Source organism: Aptenodytes patagonicus, chromosome 2 (assembly GCF_965638725.1).
Source record: "Aptenodytes patagonicus chromosome 2, bAptPat1.pri.cur, whole genome shotgun sequence".
Taxonomy (NCBI): domain Eukaryota; kingdom Metazoa; phylum Chordata; class Aves; order Sphenisciformes; family Spheniscidae; genus Aptenodytes; species Aptenodytes patagonicus.
In genome coordinates, this window is record NC_134950.1 from 156,966,489 (window position 1) to 156,988,103 (window position 21,615).

Below are 21,615 nucleotides of genomic sequence, written 5' to 3' on the forward strand. Positions count from 1 at the left end.
TAGCTGAACCAATGGAACAAATCTGGGTTTGTGTACATGTAATCACACCCTGCGTTCCCGCCAGTGTCCCTCTGCTGGGTCTGGTTATATGATGGCAGAGGCAGCAGCATGTCACAGAAGGGAAGAAGTGTAACACCAGACCAGGGCCTGGGCCCAGCTCCACCCCGGAGGGGCCCAGGAGCATGGTAAGCTGCAGGACGCACGCAGCCTGTGAACACAGCACGATGTCATGGAGTGCAGGAAGCTATGTAACTAAAAGTTAAGCATATTACAAAGCAGGGCTCTGTCAAGAGACAGTCCAGTCTGCCTCTAGCATACGGCGTTCTGGACCTGGAAAAATACTGGTGACACAAGCACAAGAAGCAATTACTGTAATAACAGATGAAGATCCAGCTCCGCTCTGCTCGGTTCACAGGCCACTACACAGACCTTAGCCCACACAGATGCTGGAGGACGGGGGGCAGCAAAGGTCAGGCCCAGGGGACTCAAAGTTGAACGAATCATTAAGAAAAAGCTGTAAAAGTACAGGAGGCAGATGCTCCACGGAAGAGCTGCAAGGGAAGAGACAGGCTTTCTAAGTAGAGGCCAGAGGGCACGAAGGCGATAGACGAAAAGGAACACAACGTGGAACCGGACTTGCCTGCCTTTTGGGTAGCTGGTAGTACACAACAAAGAGAAAGAATTTAAATCCACTTCTGAATATGGAGGTAGTGAGGATGTGGTTGCCAATCAGATGATAAGTTTGGAACAACTGCTAGGATCATGTAAGCATTTTTTTTTTTTTTTTTTACACAGATGCCCACACTCACCATTTTTTCCCCCCACCGTCGCAGAATTTTTAGTAGCTTAACATAGGTTTCCTCAGTGGGTGAGTATTAAACATTTACAGCAAAGTTGCCATGAAATTTATTGACAGAACTGTGTTATGAACTTCATCATGAACTTATGTGAAAAGCTACACTACTCCCAAGAAAAATAGCATTTGTCACAAAATTATAATGCTTCCCACTTTGGCAGCATCTTCAGGTTTTTATTTACACCAATGGCACTCTGCTCCCAAGAATGTGTAATGCAAATAGCTAGTTTCAACAAAATTTTACATAAGTTTCAGATGTTACAGAAGTTTCAAGGATGATTTTCATGAAAGTTGTAGTAGGTAAGAGTATCCACCAAACTAAAATGAGAGAAATTGGTGACACCACCAAGGTGGAAGTCTATTAAGTGTATATTCTACTTGGCAGTAGTCAGCAAGCAACGTGGATGCATACAGCTACAGACCAGCTGCCACACAGTTTGAAGCAGGGACGTCACAGGACATCCCTGGGAGGGTAGAAGGGAATGATGATGTTTGGTGGGGAAATCTGGACAAAAAGAAGCACTAGAAACACAATTTCCACTAATTCTGCTGCTGCTGAGTTTCTTTTGTCAAAAGAAATGGAGGAAACTGCAAAACACAAGCTCAAGGAAGTTGTGCTGTTTTATTTTACCTCCATCTTGTTCCTATCTTAAGACTAAAGCTAACAATGGAAGTTTAACATGTATCATACAGTGTACTACTATAGCCCCATAGAACATATTTAAAGCTTAAGGTACAATAATAAATACTGTATTCATTAAAAGAAGATTCCATCATTCAAAAGAAGCACTCTGCGGTGTCAGGCTAATGGCCTATCGGGACCAATTAACTACAGAATTCACTGTGAACTAGAAGAGCTTGTCTGGCACACTTTTTAAAAAGTTATTAACTTCCAATAGCTTTCCTTTCAAACAAATGATATAAATAATGTATCAGCTTAGACTGGAATAGGTTCAGTTAGTTAGAAAGTGTTAGTTATCTTTAGTAGAGAAGCCTCTCCTGGTTAGTCTGTACTAATTACAGTCACTTGAGATAGCACCTGAATAATTTCCAAATTATTTCTGTTTAAGAATTTCATAGATTAATTTTCTCACAATTCGAGATCTTGTCGGCTTCCTGTTGTGTTGAAACAAAAATGCGTAAGTTGATATTCAGCTTGCCTTGTAGGAGGAGTGCTTGGGCTAGAGGGAGGGGGAAGAAAGTGTGTTATATTCAGAACTCTATATTAAGAGGAGTTATTAAGAGGAGTGCAGTCAGACAAGACAGGCTTAAGTGATTTAACAATTCTCTGCTGTTGAAGGGGGCTAATCTGCTCCCTTTTGCTCAGTCACAGACCTTCTGTATCTCTCTTGCATTGCTTTGGCACTCATCTAATTCTTTGCTCACCTGACTCATCATGCCAATCTGGAGAAAGGTTAGCCAAGATGGTTTTCTGTCATATTACCATTGAGTTGGTTCACTAAGGGACTAGGTGAGCACCAAATTCAGCACAAGAAAGGTAGTAGAGCACAGCCTGCTCCTTTTTGGCATCAGCAAACTCTTAGATCAGTTTAGCCATCTTGTTCAGCTGAACCGCAAGTCAATACTTGTATTTCTTTATTTTCATGTTCCAAAAAAGTTTATTGTTCATTTTAATGTATAGTGTATTGCACAAGTGTATAGATTCCAAAAAGTAGATGTGCTCAAGATTTCCATCAAAAGTCTTTTTAAAATTCCAGTTAAATACATTGTTAAAATAAAACCTGAAAGCAAAATTTGTGGCTCTGCTCCCTACCTTTTCCAGTACAGTAATAAACATACTTTTATATGCAACCAGTTGACTACAGTGTTGGTTATCAACTCCACATATCGTTGTATACTATGCAAAATCTTCTAGTTATAAGAAGTTCAACTGTCCCATCTAGTTAAATTTTAATTTTTTGTAAAACATTTTAATAAATTGAACCATGCACACACAAGTACTACAGTTAAGGCGGCATCTAATATAATATATTAATATATGTAGAGGTTTCTAAATATATACGTGTATTAGTAATTTTATTAAATTTTTAAGGTAATAATCTTTCCATGCATATTCTTGCACCTCTGATAGATGTAACTTATTGATATCCATTTCTTCAAAGACATTGTTTAATCCCTGAAATGCTGAACTCAATGCTAAAAGACATTTAACAGCTGTTTGCAGCAAAGACTTTAAAAATGCCTCTTACAAACTGTATTAACCACTGGAATCATAGCAAAGAACAGCAACAAGCCTATAGTTACATGCAAAGGCCATCCTCAGAATACCCATAGCAAACCCTACATTTCATGATACCAGGAAGAACAGCTATAATAAGAAATTCTCTCTTATATAGTTCATTACATGATACGCAGGTCACAAAGCAGCTAGAACATACTTAATAGGAATTGTTAGATGTATATTTTGAGAAACAGAGTTGAATTAACTTCTTTGAGATCACACAGAAGAATCCTTAATAATGGAGGGGGAAAAAAAAATCCAGACCCAACCAGAAACAATGACTCAAGTTTTATTTAAAACTTTCCAAATGGTTTAATAACAAATAATGTCAACTTGTTACAGTCTCAAGATCTACCGCCCCATGGAGCCAGTGACAGTCTTGATCTAAATACCTTTGTGAGGTCTGCAGTCAACCTCAAGGTAAATACAGACCATTACTTTTAAGAGGCATTAGGTATCTGTTGAAAAAGGTTTTAACACAGATTTCCACTCCCACCCGTCAGTGAAACATACAGATTGACTAAAATGAGTCTTCAGTGCCACTGTGCTTGATGTAACAAAGCAGAATTTTCTTCACCATGAATTAGGGGATCTTCATTTAGTAAAATTAAATTGTTATAGTAAACATATGGATAAAGTAGTATTAACACTGGTTACAAAGGAAGCCTGGTTCAACAACTGAAAGCAAATAAATACTCCCTGGCTTCAGAAATACCATCTGAGAGGGACATCATGTCCGTTACTTAGTCGTCAAAAATGTAATTCAGGAAGGAAAAATAAAATTATAATATTAAAATAAGTTTTTTAATGCATTATAAACACAGCTTTTTGTCTGACCAAGTGCACGTCCAAGGCACTTCAATCGGCCAAATTACCTCACTCTTTCAGTTTACCTACACTAGCCTGGTCACCTGAGTCAGGCACATAATCACTTAAAAAAACCACCAGTCATTGGGCAACTCCAGAGCTACCCTAAACAGTAGTGAAAGTGTAGAAACTGCTGGAACTTACAACTACATGCAAGGTCTGTAATGTATTTCAAAATTTCTGTTTATTCATAAATAAAAAGATCATTTCGGAGTTAAATAGTATAAAGGTTTTAAATCAAAACTTAAAAAGCCCCAAGCCCTGTAACTACCAGGGTCTTTGTTTAAAAGTAACAAAGATATTCAGAAATAAAATAATAAATTCCCTCAAAGTGCAAAAAAATAATTATTACCATTTCATTCAAGTAAAGCACCAAGAATGTTAAGTGAAGTCACTCATCTGAACAACAGAAACCCAGAAGCTTAGTCTTCCTGGCAGATAAGCAAGAACTGTTTTGGGTCCCATGCAAAGCAACACAGCTTTTCTGGCTTCGGCAAATCCTTGCGTAAGTCCTGGTTCTTATGTTTACTGACAGCACAGAAGCCATAACCAGTCAGCATCAGGTGGAGAAAAAGGCAAAAGGCATCCTATGGGACCTGGAGAATTAACCTAACTATTCCCCAAACCCACTGATAAGAAGTGCTGCTGAAACAGAAGAGATCACTACCCTCGAGTTACAGTGAATTAACCATTTTCTTTTCAGAGTCTTTTTCTACACATGCAAACCACAAATATGTAGCCACAATAAGAAAAGCTAATAGAACATCATGATCAGGTAAGAAGCTACCTTCAAAAAAAAAAAAAAAACATAAGAGAATTTGGTCAAAGTCCCCAGACTTTTCCAAGTAAAAAAAGTGCAATACCCCCACATTGTGTAATAGCAAAAAATAATCAAGCACTCACTTTTTTATTTCTCGGAGGAGCATCCGAATAAGGATGGCCTGCAGTGGCTCAATCATTAATTTTCTCCACATATCAAGAGCTAGCTGTCAGGACACAATACAAGTTTACATCAATAAAAATACAAAAAAAAAACCCCCAAAACAAAACCAATTGCCCATTCAGGATTTTAAAAATTAAATTGTTAGATACCTTCTTCTTTCTACTTTTTAAATTCTTTTGTTTGTCTCACACACACACACAATTTGTTAACATATTAATACATTATTTTATCAATTTTCTTCTAGAACATCTGCCTGCATTTGGATGAAGGTCACAGATCTGTACACTACCAGTGTCAGACATAGAATTTCTAGTCAGGCAGTGTCTGAATGCATGCTTCCCACACATCTAATAGGACTGATTTATTCCTTGGTTCCACTTTATCAAGGATTCTCAAAGACACGTAAGTACCCTAAGCAAGTTGGTTATGAGGGCCGGTTTTGAGTGTACATATAAACAAAACATCAGCACAGTAATAGGTAAGTAACATGCCTTTCTACCTGAAGTATTTGAATGTGTGCAGACACCAGTATTTCTAAAAATGATAGCAAAATAAGCCTCAGCTGACAAAAGGAAGTGTCTCTTGGCCAATTTGTCAGAGGTCAGAGTCAAAGATACAGAACCCTTGTATCCAACACACAGAGAGCACCTCCAAACTAAGATGTATACAGCTTAAGCAAAGTCACTGGCAAGCTAGTATTCAACTTAAATGGAATTCAAATCACCTTCATATTAGGGATAAGTCACCCTATTCCTAATATATCATAACAGGGATCAGTCAAATGGACTCAAATATCTCAGACTCTTGTGAATGAAGTAATTGCTTCCAAATCATACCATTTTTAAAAACACAACTGTAATCATTCAAAGGAGTTTTTACATGTAGGTCAAAATCAGATTTAAAGCCCAAAGGGGATAATGTGATCCCTCGTATGGGGGGGGGAATACCCACACACATTTGAGACCCCTAAAAACACCTACCAGTGAGTAGTAGACTGGGAAAAAATGAAATGCCCAAAAATCAGTGAGGACAGAGGGAATATTGCTGCTAAAAAAACCCCCAACAAAACAAACAACAAACTTTGACACAACTAGCAGGTCCTTAGCTTTAAAAATTAAAACATTGATCAGGTATGCCTTAACTGAAAGTAGGCATCTACCTATCAACTAGGTATCCGACCTGACCAACTTTGTGAAATAAATCTTCCTTTTTAAGAGCAAATGAAGTTGCTCTATCTGTCAAAGCTATGCAGCACCCATGCTGTAACACGGGGTACAGAAGTCTGGGAGGTAAAGCTGACCCAACTGCATCATAAACAGGTTCAAAGAAGAGGCAAAGGTTTGCTTATAAATAAAAAGACAGATAATGTTTTGAAATCAAAGTTGTCTTAGGAGTGATTTTCACTGTCGTGTCTTGTGGAGAGTAGTAGTAGAACAGTTAGAGGAAAACAGTTTCCCAAAGACATCAGGAACTCATGCAGCAGAGAATGCTGAAAGAGGCTAGTTCTGGAGGGGAAAAAAAAAAAAAAAAAAAAAAAAAAGACTGACATGTTTTGTGACTATGAGGTGAAGGGGATGACCTCAGGTAAGTCTATTCTGCAATGTGGTCTCTGAAATGCAGTCTCTAACATGGTCCCTCACATATGATCTACCAATCTGAAACAGCTTCAAGTTGCCTGTTGGAATTTTTTTGTCAAGTGAACTACAGACAGGTCAATCCAGCAACTTGATGTATTAGTTCAAGAGACTATTTCCTCCTTGAAGAGAGAGACTGATCTTACTTATCCACCTCAACTGACAAAACAGAACATGGCAGTTTCAACTATTTTCCAGAATCTGTTGCCCCATGATGGGAGAAAAAACCAGAAGGCACATCTTAACTACCTTCTAGCTCAGGGCTCCCATAGAGTCATTGAAAACTCAGAAGCATGAAATTGGTGTTAGGAGCTCAACTCAGAAAAGCAATATCCTTCACCATGCATTCATAACATAAGGACAGAAAAAAAAAAAATCTTTTGCAAGTACTGGCAGACTACCTTCATCAACTGATCTCATCCTGTATTTTTCCTAGCAAAACAATTACTGAATGTCTGGAACGCTTATTGGGATGATAAACTGTTTGAAGCCATGCCCATACACATGACACATGCACCTCCGGTCTCTTGTATGTACCTACTGTTACACACCCCAGAAGAACTAAGCAAGCATGTACTCGTTTAAGATTACTGAAAAGCTCCCAAAGTTTCATTAGCACACAGGAGCGACACTGAGACAGAAACTTCAGTACATCGAGAGTACAGTTCTGCTTCTACAAATTCTAAATACTAGGCATTATTTCTGTAATTTCATGCTGAGACTGAAGAGAACTATATATAAAATGTGTTTGCTCTTGGGTAGATAAAGGACAGATCATCTCAATCATTCAAAAGGGATAAATGGTAATTACTTCTATTCTAAAGTGATGAACAACTGAGATAAAGACTTTCGTCAAAGCCCCTAATGCAATCCAGAGAATAAAAGACAGACTCCTAAACAGGAACCATAAGAAAAGAGAAAATGCTTTCAAAACAAAGACTTGATAAATTTGGTGAATGCCTTGCAGGTCAAGAAATGTGAACTTATTTTATTTCTGGGGCAATGAATTCACCAAAAACGGTGCTACAATTTAATGCACTTAAACTACTTGAGTGTAGGACTCAAGTCTCCGTTCCTTTTCAGGGCAAAGGAGTAACTGCCATAAACCTAATCCTACACCAGTAATGAACAGAGATTAACTTTACTGCCTCAAGATCCAAAATTTACCTCCCACTACTACAGACTATAAAGACATTATTTGGTAAAGAGAAATGGAAGGAGTCTTGGGGGTTGAGATAATCAAAAACCTATTAGCAGAATTCCAGACATCATCCGGAACATCTTTGTCAAAAACAAAAGGCTGCCAGCTACAGTTTAAGAATCTTGACCTTCCCCATAACCTGCCCAAATAATGAGCTAGGGATGTACCATCCCACAAACAACTGCTGGGAAGCTTGAAGAAAAGTGTGCGTCATTGTCCTTCCACCCCATCTATGATTCCATAAACACAAGGAAAACTGAATACTCAAAAAAAGCTGAATTACTAGGTCTGCTGTTTGTTTTTCTTTGGTAAACATATCCTAGGGCAGAAAGCTATGGACAAAAGTTACCACTACCATCCTTTGGGTGATACCTCAGAATGGAGTAGCACACTAAAACGGGGGGAGAATTCATTAATATACCAGCATCACCCAGCCCCAGGAAAAAGCCCAGAACTATTCCCAGACCCTGAAGCAGCTGACCTAACAGTCATTTGCACAGAGCTAAGGACTACCTCTGACAATCGTGGGAACATACTCAGCTAAATCTCAGTCTGAGGAAATAAGGCATAATGTTTACGCCATTTTGAAGACACCACAAACAGTGCAGCAATATGCACTTCCAAGCTCTGATAAGCCTTTACAGATGCCACCGATTAGCAAGGCTTGCAGACAGCACAGCAGAAGAGAAGAATTTCCTTTCCTGAATTGCCTTGACTTAAAGCATATCATGTTTCTGGTGTTTTTTTCAGCCCACTGCCAACCTGTCAGAGGATCAGCAATTTCAACTGGCAGTGCTGTCTTCATCAGCTGGGTAGCTGGGTCAGAAGCACAGAAGATGCTTCCTCCTGCATCACAATCTCTCCTTACTCTTAACGAAAGGCAGCAGAGACCTACTTAAAACAATGATATCCAAGAGCTAGAACAGTAACCGCTGACAGGTCAAGTTCTGACATTAAGGAAAAAAAAAACCCAACACATTTTCTCTAGCTTTCCAAACCAAAAGAGAAGAACTGTTTGCTTCCCTTTTAGAGAAAAAGGCAGATATAGAGAGGAAAGGAAAAAACAATACACCACTACAGATGATGACAGAATAAAATGAATTCTCCAGCTAGCAATGTGTATACATACGGACACAAAGCAGACAGACAGACAAGCATTCAAATGAAAAGTTTCTATTCCACTGCATTCAGGATTGTGTTTTTGTTCTGATTCAGACTGAAGAGGCATTTCCAAATCTTCTTAAAGACATACTGAAACACACTGTTTTGAAAAATTTGAGAGATTTTTTTTTTTTTAACTGTAAAATTGTCTTTCACTTTCTTGTATTTCATGGTCACAATAGCCATGAAGCGACAGAAACAATGTATACTTCACTTCTGCGTAGCTGAAGTGCACAGAGTGGTATCTCAGAAAATAGTCCTACTGCTGACAATTTTTTTTCATTTTATAGGTATTTAAAAATGAGTCTCAGCCTCTCCAATTTACATTAGTAACTGTGTTAACAGCCTTGTGTTTGCCCCAAATTACTTTTATTTAAAAGATAAGCCCTCCCTACGTGATACTTTTGTGCACAGAATGTCCACTTTTTACCAAAATCTCCAAGTTGCTACGATAGAAGCACAAAACAGCTTGCATTAGAAAATAAGACGTACAGTATCACAGAAGACTAATCTCAAAAAAAGCTGTTACACTTTGTGACATCAAGAAATAGAAGCCTAAAAGTAGTACTTCAAGGGTTCAAAAAACAAAAGTACTGCTTCTTCAAAATATTTTCTAGATAGTAGTGTCACTTAATAAAGCAAAGTGGTATCTATTATCACATTTTAAACTGAAGTTCTTCAATACTTTTCATATTTGCTTATTTTTTTCCCTAGGTCACTGTATTTTTCTCCATCAAAACTGTAATCTCATTCTACAAAGGGTTCAGTACTTATATCTTCTACCGTATTTAACTATTCAGATCCTATAACACAGAAAAGTCAAAATTTACAAGGACAAAGCTGAACTTGTAGCGCTTCTGAATATATTTTATATCCACTCCCAGAGATACCTACCTCTCCTATTTCCATCAATGGTTCATTCATATCCACCCCTCCATAACCATACTGAAGATCAGCTTCAGTCAATTTGTTCTTCTTAATAAACTGTGTGTTGAGGTACCTATAGAAATAAAGATATTCTAATCAAAACAGGCAAAAGTTAAGTTGTTTTTTTTTTTTTAAATAAATTTGGGATTGTGGAATGTCTTCCACTTCACAAAAGATAACCTCTTTTAACCAATGCCATTGCTATCTGTAGGAAATTCTTAAAATACAAATTACTTCAATCTAAAAGATCTTACATCATGTTAAAACAGCACAGTGTTATTAATTGACATATGAAACAGTAGCCTGATATGTCACTGTCAGCATTTTCTTGGTGTGCAATATACTTGTGTAAGAATCCAACCTTTCAATATACACTGCCATATTATTCATACATGTATATGCAAAATAACTGCTAAATTCTGAGCAGTTGACTGGTATTAGAGTGATGATAATTTATTTATTTTTAATGATAAAAATATCTGATACTCAGGAAGATTTTTCTAAGGAGAATGTATTTTCTTCTGCCTGTACTGTTTATTACCTTGCATTTCTCTTAGACTAAAACACAAAAATAGTGTCAATTTTTACAGGGCTGATTTTTGTCAGTTATGATCCCTTACCCAAGCCATGGTAACTAGCAAACAGCTGTATTACAAATTGTAAAGATAAGAGAAGAATTTGCAGAAATTATTTTAATTAACAGTTATAAAAAAAAAAACACATTTATAACATTTCTTCATTTAGTATTTAGTATTTACTATTGTATGCATAGTTTTTATACAGAACAGAAAACGGTTTCTGCCCAAGACCTGACAAAACGTCCTCAATTCTCAGTATTCCCTTAAAAGAAATACAATAACATTTTTAAACTGAACCATTCTCCTTCTCTTTCACAGATAACGGGGAGAAAAAAAAAATCTAGTATCTTTCATAACTACACTTATAATATCTGTTATATGAAGTAATTGAGAATTTTTTTTTTTTAATTCCAATCCAACTATTGGATTGTATCGGAAATCATTCCGATTCTCCGCAGTTTTGAGATGCCCAGTTTCAGACACTGAAGAAAGCCAGATTACTGAAGCGCTTTAAGAGATTCAGGCTTCAGAGGCTGCACCAGACTACTGATGTCTGAACACTTGGGCAGGATGGCAAATGACAAGTAAAGAAGAAAAGGAGAAACACACTGTGGAAACCTGTGAACTTGAAAGAATTTAGGACACCATAGAGTACAAAGAAGGAAGACTTGTGATAGTGCAGTGGTGACAAACTGGAATACAGTGGCCTAACCTACTTTCGGACTCCAGAGCCTTACAGAGTAGTAAACCACTCTGCCACCATCAAAAACCATCATAAATTGTAAATGCAAGTCTGTGCAGAAGGCTACAGGCCCACCATTTCATATAAAACTTGTGTGGACATCCAGAATAGGTGAAACACAAGCCTTAAGCAGGCATGCTCCTTGATGGTATTTCCCGTCCCCCCCATGTGAACAAAGGCAGCAGCTGCCATTCTGCTTTTTCCTGTTAAGCTTGCTAAAACGGAAAGCCCTATGCTCTCCTCGTTCACACCTTCTCCCTTCCATCAGTACATGCCTTCTCAACAAATCCAGATCGGGCAACTGACCCATCTTAAAACTAACGTAGCCACAAGTAAGTAAACAAGTTTAACCTAGATCAGGTACTCCTGCAAAGACCTACCTGATTCAAGCAAAAAGTGGGTGGCAAGAAGCGGGCAGGCGGAACCACTCGTGGCAAGAGCGTCACCACACTCTGCCTCAAAACCAAATTTGCCTACATTTCCTCTCCCCTTCCTCTACTTTTACCATCAACTTCCAGAACCAAGCACAAGCACAAGCAAATAACTGCAAAGGATGTGCAAACAGTATAATCTCAAATCAACTTCTCCACTGAAGTCACAAACCATTTTTCACCTTGACTAACTACTTCAAATACTTCATCTGTATTTCTTACTTTTAGAATTCAATCCATAAGGTTCATCTGTAACTTGCTGTGGAGACAAGGATTGGGCATGAATTGATAATACCAGAAATGACCCACAGATTCTTGCTACTATTGAGATAAAACTTTCAGGTGAAAATTTTAAATACCCGATCACACAGCTCAGGCCCAATTACTTGAGAGTGCACCTGTGCAGGCTTACGGTTTACTGTCTGATGAGGAAAATGGCAAACAAGATGAGAAAATTGAGGTTTGTTTCCTTTCATGGCATTAGCAAAGCAATATACCTTTTGGTACCCAAACCTCAAAACACACGCACCAAGCTTCCTCTCCAGAAAGAACTTAAAAATTTGGAATTTAGAAGAGTGTTACAAGACTCATTCAAAACAAATAGCTACTTTACAGTGGAATACTGAAAGACAGTGTTCCATCTAAATTAACAATATCAGGAAAATGTCTGGTACATGAATATTTTTGTGGGCAAATTTTTCAGATATAAAGGACTTGGTAATTCAGCAAAATAAAAGGATAAGTTCTTTTACAAGGAATTTAGCAAAAAAATAAACTGCAAAAATTAATTTAACAATTAGAAGGGTAGCTTATTATTGGGACAGGTTACCTGGTAACTTTCATGTATTTGGTACTTTTAGATCAACCAAGGACAATACTCTAAGCACAGATTATTACTATTCTAGACACAGTGACCACATTCCCAAAGCAGTGTTTCCACACCTCAGTAGCCCACAGTGTCCTTGGGGGGACAGACTTTGCAAAGCCTTGTCAGAAGGATTAGATGTATATTTTTTTCTTTTAATGTTTTTTTTTTTGTTTTAGTAGTTTGAATTATATACTCCTGGATAAGAAACAAATATTAGTGTTGGCAAATAGACATTGTGAAATTTAGCTTGAATGTAATAAACCTAAGAGCGCACCTGTCTCAGGTCAGCTCCTGGTTATTTTCTTATGTTCTCCACGATAAACTTAAAAGAATTTACCTCCTTTAAGTCTTTGTCCATCCATGATATGACACCACAAAACAACACACGTGATTATATATATTTCTAGAAGTACCATACTTTAAGCAAAAAGGGTAGATGCCCTCTATTCAGGTTTTTTCCTCCTCTGAAAGCTCTCCAAAGATAAAGAAACTTTTGAGTAACCACTCTTTTCCGTCCCCCGCCCGCCCCCTTTCTACACACATAGTCAGACTGCTATACTGATCCCCAAAATGGCACGAGAGTCTAGCAGAGCAGTATACAGTTCTGCTATAACTGTATAAACCTGACCAAGTGCCAAGGAAATTGCTTTCAGAAATTTGCACCGAGAGTACCCTGATACTGATTTTCACAGGTGCTCACGGACAGAGAAATGGATAAAGATCATATGTGGCAATATCATTCACTCTTCTGATGTATAGAAGGCAATTAAAAAAAACCTAATTAGCTAGGACTAATAATTATAGTTAGTTTTCAGAAGCATTCAGGTTGTTTTTCAAGATTTGCTTCAACCTACCACTTGCACTATTAAATTGCTTTGCAAGCTACACAATGTGTATGCAACCACATGACAGTTATAAATGGGTACATTATCGTATAATAGGAATTAGCAATTGTATTAATGTTTTCAGTAACTTCCATGTGCATTCATATGGTCAGCAGTGCTAAATCTACCCGGGGACCAGTTGTGAACAGTGTTCCTCACAGGTGGATACTAAGTTACCAGTTTGTGGTGTGGAGCCGACAGTGAAGCAACCACCTCCTTGGCTGCATTAGCAAGAGCGTATCAGCAAGTCGAGGGAGGCGATTGTTCCCTCAGCACTTGTGAGGACATACCTGGAATATTACAACCAGTTTTCAGTACCCAAATACAACAAATCTGGACAAATGGAAGAGCACAGAGAAAGCTCACTGAAATAGCTAGGGTGCAGAGCATGAGACATACATAAGATGAAGATAAACTCTTCTCAGAGGAGCACAGAGAAAAGACAAGAAGCAATGGACACAAGTTGCAGCATGACAAATTCCAAACAGACACACAGGAAAATTTTTTAGAATGAGAGTAATGAAACACTCAAACAGGCTGCTCATAAAGGCAGCAAAATCTCTGTCCTTGAAGGAGCTCAGAATTTGACTCAACAAAACCTTAAGCAACCTGGTTTAACTTTGAAGCTAGCCCTACTCTGAACAAAAGGTTGAAATGGATGACCTTCAGAGGTTTGTTTGCACCTACTTTTTCTTTTTAAAATGTTTCAATGAAAACATGCAATGGTGACTTCACAAGAGCTATACTAAAAGCAGCAGAACCACTGTGCTTTATACAAGCAGACTGCTTTAACCTGTCTAGTAGTGTACACATACAAGTGCTCAGCACTGGAAAATTTCATAATCCAGTATCTGTTCTGATTCACTCTTAAGCATAAATGAAGTATTCACTGGTTTACAGATCTGTAAAATAGGGTTGAAGTCATCTACCACAATTTGAGGATTAGCTAATAAATGAAAGCCATTTCATTATGACAAAGCACTGCAGATATAAAATTTTATGAATCCAACAGCTGTATCAAAATGATGAGACCAATAGTAAGTATCTGATGTGGAAGTAAACCTCCCAGGGCTACCAAATACTATAGCCTAAAATGAAGGTAGTTCCTTCAGTGGAAGAAGTTTCAATAGAAAAATATCATTAATGTTAGGCTTCAAATGTTGATGGGACTTCTTGTTTGTTTAAATCTTACCCATATTTATTGTTACATAATTAGTAAGCAAGATTAAGAGCAGCAGCTTCTTAACACTTAAAAAATGAGAAGGGGACTGGAACTAATATCAGTTTGAATTGTGTTACAGGTTACTGTGATATTATGCTTAGAATCAGAATACAAATTACTCCTATCATGACAAAACTGGATGAAGTTTAAGTTTTAGTTTTCCCTTCCCTGAAAGGGAAGGAAGATGTCTCACATAAAAGTATGAAAAGAAAGAGAACTAAGATTAGCCTAAAGAACTAAAAATTACTATACATTAATATACTAGTATTATTACAAGTGTTTAAAAAAAAAGACAAAATGGAACAAAGCAAAAGCTGTACTCTGTGTGTTTAGTTTTCAGGATTTTATTATGAGTAGATTTTAAAACTTCAGCTGTTTTTTTTTTTTAAAATCATTTAAATTAATTTCAATTTGCTGGATAAGAAAACCCTCCAGTTACTTGAAATAAAGGTACACAAAACAGATTTTTTACAAATACGATTACCTATGAAAACAGTTACAGCACCAGGACACTGATAAAAATAATGCTGGACATTGGGGCTTATCTATTATGTTTATCATCAGAACTAACAAAAACAACAACTGAAGAAGTTTATTTAACAGCAAGAGTTCCTTATTCCATCAGTTTTATCATCTTGATTTAGCCAAGCATGTATGGGATTTTAGTTTTCAAACTGAACCCAAATTTGTTTTCCGAGCAAAACACACCCAGAGGGTTGGGTAAAAAAAGCAAACCAAAACCAACACCAAAGAAAGAAAACATTTTGACTGCATTGCCAGTCACATGATTGGTCTCACATTTTATAAATTTTGCTCAAAAGTGAAGCGTCTCACATAGTAGTAGTATTTCAAATATTACCTATCAGGGTAGAACATTTAAGAAGCAGAGATGCGAGCCTATTTAAATTTTAAAGGAACCTATTTAAAACTAACATTAAGATTACTAGCTGTAAAGAGTAATCGGTTTTCACTGCTGAAGAATTATACAAATTAGATTCTGGGATACAACAGTGTCGACTAATTTATGGTACTTTTTTGAGAGCAGGCATGCAAGTAAGAAAAGAACTCCAACTGCTTTATAAAAAACAGAGTATCTTCTTATGGTCTTCAGAAGTACTTTCAGCCAAAACATTCTCTCAAGAAACAAAAAAGTGACATAATACTTAATGAAGTGTTTCCAATGCATGAAAGTCATTATGACTCTACTAATCAAGCACTGAATTATTTCTTGCCTTCATGTGAGAGGGTCTTTTAGTTCCCATTACAATGTACCTTTTTTATTATTATTGAAGAGAAAAATCATACTTTCACAAAGTCATACCCTTTAGAGACTTTTAAAAAAGATAGTATATGACAAAACTCAGAATTTCGACACAAAGAAAGATGTAACTTTGAGGTAAAATTATTTCCAACAGAACACCTAAAAAGTACATTTTCTGGACCAAAACACCATATGCAAAGCAGGAAGAAGAGTTAGAATGGGCAGAGCTGGCACGAAATAAGTAACTTCAGAGTTTAAGAACTTGGCTTCACTGATATATGAATACCACTCTACTGAGCTTATATATATGTACAGGTTCGTTCGTGTGCATAACTGTCTGGAAAAAAATGCCCTAGCTTGCGTAAAACAAAAAAAATCAGGTTCACACTGCTGGAGAAGTATTTTAATTTGTTGGTTTAGGACCAGAAGCACTCAAGTGCTCAGAAAAACTGTTACACAAAGCAGAATCAGTGAGCTTCATACACATTAAATGGCATTTTTTTTTCCCCTTATATCAACTCTCCGGTTAAGTCAGTGACACGTTATGGAACTAAAGTTTGCAAGCCCAGGATGGACTCCGTTACATTTGCTCTCAGTCTGCTAGCGATAAATTTAATAGATTCTACAAGATCATACACACATCTCCTAATGTAATAGTAAAGGTCTTGGAATCCTTTGTAAATCCTCACATCATACCATCAAATAAGTACAATATTAAGCAGGCCTCATATTTACCTGCTGGGTATCACATGCATAATGGACACTAGAATGTTCAACCTACAGTCAGAGTGGAATTAAAACCCAAATCCTAGTAAATCCAAAGCCATCTCAATATAGTTATAATTCTGGCAGCTCATGAATGGGTGAGTTTTATATGCTTAAGCTGTGACTAGTAGCAACGAAACACACTTGCAATTCAGGAAACAGTAGAAGTACAAAAATAACAGGGGTTAGTTGTGGTTTTATTTGTAAATCTACTGAAAAAACCTGTAAAATCGATTGCCTGTATACAGTCTATTAGTTTCTGAAGTTCTCAGAAAAGAAACAAGGAGAAATTTTCACTCCCTCTCCAATCCCTGCAGTTCAAACATACACCTGAAAAGAAAGGACCCAAAGAGCACATAGCCTTGTCTGAAAAGTTCTTCTAGAAGAGAGAGCTGTGTTTTTGCCAAGGTACATGGCTAAGCTTTGAAACAAACCATGCTGGTTCAACTGGACACTTTAGTACAATGCCATCCTTGTAGAGGAACACCTAGGATTATGAGCTACTTCACTGCAGGGTTGATTAGCACCAACGTATTTGGCACTGCAACATCAGAAACAGGGGTAGAATATATTAGTAATGAAAGAATAGTAGGAATCATCTTAGATAATTACTTCAGTGGTAAGGAGCAGTGCACAGAAAAAACTGTTGGAGCATTATTCCTTTTTTCTCATGTTCTGCTACCATAACTGTATTCTCTCCAAAACTGATGTGGGGCATATTCAGCTATTGCTCTCTTTAAGCAACATTCTTAGACTTAAGCTGCAGATCATTGTAATAATTTCAAAACTTTAACAACTCATTTGCAAAGCTTACCTGTATAAACAGTCCATATAGTCTGCCCCTTTGCTATACTCTTCCCAGTATCTGTGATACATAACCAGTACTTGTTCTTCAGCTTCCAGAACTCTCTGAAGGAAGACACACACACACACCCCCCGCTAAAATTAGTATGAACATAGCATACATACATAGAAAGTTATAACAAGATTATCATTCTGGAATAACAATCACAGCTTCAAAATTAAGACCACACCTAAGCTTTAGCTGGTCTAAAAATAGCATTGTTGCAATGACCAGAAAACTAACAAATCTTCATATTACGAAGTTTTGGTAAGCCAGCTCCAACACCTGAAGTTGTTTTATTTTGCATTTAAAAAGAACAGTCTTTATAATGTATTATTTTCTATTCGTCTTTACAGAAGTACTTGCTCGAATAAGCATAGTTCATATTCTCACATCATACTGGTGGGATAACTCGCTTAACTATTTCCTCACTGACACAAATCAATTTTAAATTCATGCAGCCACATGCACACTGGAGGAGTTGCCTAACTATAACTGCTTAAAATCAGTATGCCTTACTGGTTAGACAAGCCCTTATACTTACCAAGAATCCTAGAATAAAACAAGTTTAACAAAGCACAGATATGTGCAAACTTAAACATGTCTTAAGTTCTGTAAATCTAGGTCCAAATCTTTTGGAATTTAAGCAAATCATCATCCAAGAAGTTGCTGCTGAACTTCTCAAAACATATGCATATTTCAAAGGAATAAGTTCAACAATTTAAACAAATTAGTATGATTTGTGAAGGAGGATGAGATCCTAGGAATTCAACTTAATTCTCTCTAGGGTATGTAATTTTAAACTCTGGCTCAAGCAGCAAGGAAGCCTATGCAAAAATAATGTAAAAGAGGAAAGCTAGTAGACAAAACAGAATCGAGAGTGCTTTCCTCTGCAGTGTGAATTTTGCGAAGGTTTTCCAACATTATTTCCAAGACAAATAGTGGATAGCCAATTTAAAAAACGGATGTATGCTTTCCGCTACTTCCCACAGCTTCTACTGTGCTGGCACCTGCCTGATTAGCCTAAGTGAGCTCATTCAGCTCACTAAATAAATGAAGAACAACTTTTTGGCTGAGTTGTCTGCCAGTTTAGCAAACTGATTTAGTCTACCAAAGCATCAGAGGTATCCTCTCTGCAACCAGTGGAACTACCCATTAAGATACCCAGCCTATCTTGTCAAATACACAGGTACCTAAGCTCAGAAAATAGCATCAAGCTGTTTAGCAGTACTATCCAGAATTTGCAATTCTTCATTCCCTATACAGACACCAAAGACAGGTGGACATCTTATTTAAATCTACTTCTCTTTTTACTGAAATACAAGGAGACACTGTTCACCCATCCTATATATTCAACATGATGAATCATGATTCTGTTGAAATTAGGTGTCTTAGCTGATGAGACAGAAGTTAATTCACAGCTATATGGGTATTCAAGTATTGTTATCTGTCATAATAAATAATTTGTCATTACTTCCTCCCCTCCCAAGCATTTTTGTTATTTTATTTCCCATATATTTCAGAAGTTTTCTTGAGTAGAGTATATACAATCAGTTTCCAAGATGCTAGAGTAGACACTTTTACACTGTAACAGAAGGCTAATGACAAAATATAGCGCATTTGGAAAATGAAGACATTTCTGTAACTTGTTTGATTATAAGCATTCAACAGAAAAGAAAGAACTTACTTTTCAAGACAACAATGAATATTTTATATAAACCATAATTGTTGGCTTAAAAAAGAAAGTTCCTTCTTTTGCGTTGCACATAGATATCTATATATCTGTCTACACAGTGTTGTGCGATACATGCGTTGCATATATCAGATATGTAGATATATATATTCTGTCTCTGGAACTCTGTCATCTGTGATTTAGTCTCATAAAATCTGCATACCTTCATACATACAAAACAAACAAAACCCCTCCCTAAAGTAAAAAAAGGACAAACAATACCTACATGTACATCAGTAACTGTATAGGTTACCTTGTGCAAATGGCGTACATGATTTTCCAAAAAAATTTTAGTCTCAGTATAAAGTCTCTCTCCAAGAGGTTCAGGATAGGCCACACACAAAGCATAAATGTCTCTGGGCTCAGAATCAAGGTTTGTATCTGCTTAAAGTGTGAAAACTTATCAACAAAATTTAAGATTTACAGAACCTTTTTTTCCTCACACACACACGTTTTAGATCTTTTTTACAGTTGAGCACAAAAGATAAAATGGATCATTTTCTGAAATCAGTGTAAGTCCCAATTTGTGAAGAATCTAAGTTTTCAGCGTCAATAATAAATTTCAAGTAGTGGAAGGCAAGAGAATGTTAGAGCTAAGATCCTGGAACTTCTGGTAGCCCCACGTTGACATGGCTTCTACCACTTATTTGCCATCTATGAATAATATATGATTATCTCAAAGTGAAGTTTCATCCAAAATTCTCCTGTATCTGCAAAGTGAAATTGAGACTCTTTTTGGATAATGGAAAGAAGCACTAACTAGGTTAAGAATATGATCAGCCAAGTATGGAGCAGAGCAAACTATGAAGTGAAGCCAACTTCCAAGTTTTCCTCCCCCAAGTCCAAAACAATTTACTGCCCTTGCATATTTCCCCCAACTCCACAGGTAAAACAATTTTGTGGGACACTGGAAATTAAGTCATCACAATGGTGGTGTGGATGCAAAAACTTCGTTTTATTTTTAACCATTATTATCATTTCAGTAACCCTGTTTAGATCACAGCCACACAAAACAGTTATACTTGCTCACTTAAATGGGCAGCAGCAAAGTGAGCAAGCAAGTGAGCAAGTTAAACCCCTTAAGGTGGTTTTGTCCCTGAAGTAGCTTGCAGAGCTACACCTTTGGTTTGTAAGGTTTCTATCAAGTTTAAAAAAAGTCACTTGATAATTATAAATTCTTTTCCGGACAAAGTAAGAACTTTGCTTTCAGAAAAGTCAAGCAAGGATTAAGTCAAGCTTCAGGTGAACAACTGTGGGAAATAACTAGTTCTGCAGAAATTATGTAAAACTGTCATGCTTATCCACTAACTCTAGGCATTTTATAAAACCAGCCATGCTAGATACAATGATTTACTATAGATTACTTTTTAAGGTAAGCTCTTTAATTAAGAGAAGACAAAAGATCAGCTTTCTTCTACCTTAAAAAAGCACATTCCTGTGTAAAAGGAGGTAGAAGACATAAGGGCAGTTGACAAGTCACCCGCTTAGTCTACAGAACAGCCTCAAGCTTTCATCACACAGTTTTTCCCAAAAGCGTGTTTCAGTTTTTATATAGAAGTACTACTCAAAACAGAGAAGATACTGATGTAGGACAACTAAATGGAAAAAGCCTTTATTTGGCAACTGGAATCTCAGAGAGCCTAATCAGAGTCTAATCTGGAGCACAGTTATTTCATCCACATAAATAATCTTTATCAGAATTCTCCTTGGAATGGTAAGAAGCATTAAATGGAAACCCCAACAAACAAAACAGGCAACACTCACTGCTTTGTAACAGTAGCTAGCATTACATTACACCAACTTACAAAATTATGACCAATAAAATATCAAAACAATTAAATTAGTAGTCAAGAATGAAAGGTTTTCTTAAACAGATTGTAAAGAACAATTGGGTTTTTTTTTTTAACATTCCTCCCCCGCCCCCAAACAAATTTTGTCAGTTTAAGGATGGTCCGTAGTCAAACGCATCCTCAATATCATTCAGTTCACAAGCCTCTTCACTATGCAAATAAGATATTTCTGAGAAAGTAAAATCCAGAATTAGAAATCTTTGTAATCTACTCGCAAGTAAAGGGGACATGACTTTTCTCTTTAGATCCACAACTACACTATCTGAATCACCAAAACTGTTACGGATCTCTGCTGCAAGAACTATTTACTTCAAAGCTAGCAGAAGCAGGCAATCTTCACCACAACGGCACAAAAAAATAACAACGGCAACTTATCTGACAAAAGCAGCAAACAAATATCTCTGAATTTATCTAGCCTCTGTGCCCCAGAGGACTCCTGTGTTAGGAGTCCAGACGACCTGACTGTTGTAAACAAGTTTCTTAGTTGTAATAAACCTATTTAAGAACGAAAATAGCATCTGTACTCCTTCATGAAAACGCACATCTTCCAAACATGCCTTTCCTTATTCTAGAGAACAGACAAATTTTCTTGCAAATGAAGAAAGCT

At 36.9% G+C, this 21,615-nt stretch overlaps 1 protein-coding gene across 4 annotated transcripts in view; it reads right to left on the minus strand.

Annotated features, from left to right (window-relative positions):
- The window catches only part of CUL2 (cullin 2), a 55,515-nt gene that overhangs the window by 26,159 nt on the left and 7,741 nt on the right, over window positions 1-21,615 (minus strand). For 3 of the 4 annotated variants that reach the window (XM_076331856.1, XM_076331855.1, XM_076331857.1), the window contains 5 exons: window positions 19,412-19,514; window positions 17,397-17,491; window positions 9,799-9,904; window positions 4,869-4,951; window positions 1,951-2,037 (listed from right to left, as the gene is read on the minus strand). In XM_076331856.1, the coding sequence (XP_076187971.1) occupies window positions 1,951-2,037; window positions 4,869-4,951; window positions 9,799-9,904; window positions 17,397-17,491; window positions 19,412-19,514 (474 nt within the window). The remainder of the gene's footprint in view (window positions 1-1,950; window positions 2,038-4,868; window positions 4,952-9,798; window positions 9,905-17,396; window positions 17,492-19,411; window positions 19,515-21,615) is intronic. The other variant, XM_076331858.1, reaches the window with a different exon arrangement.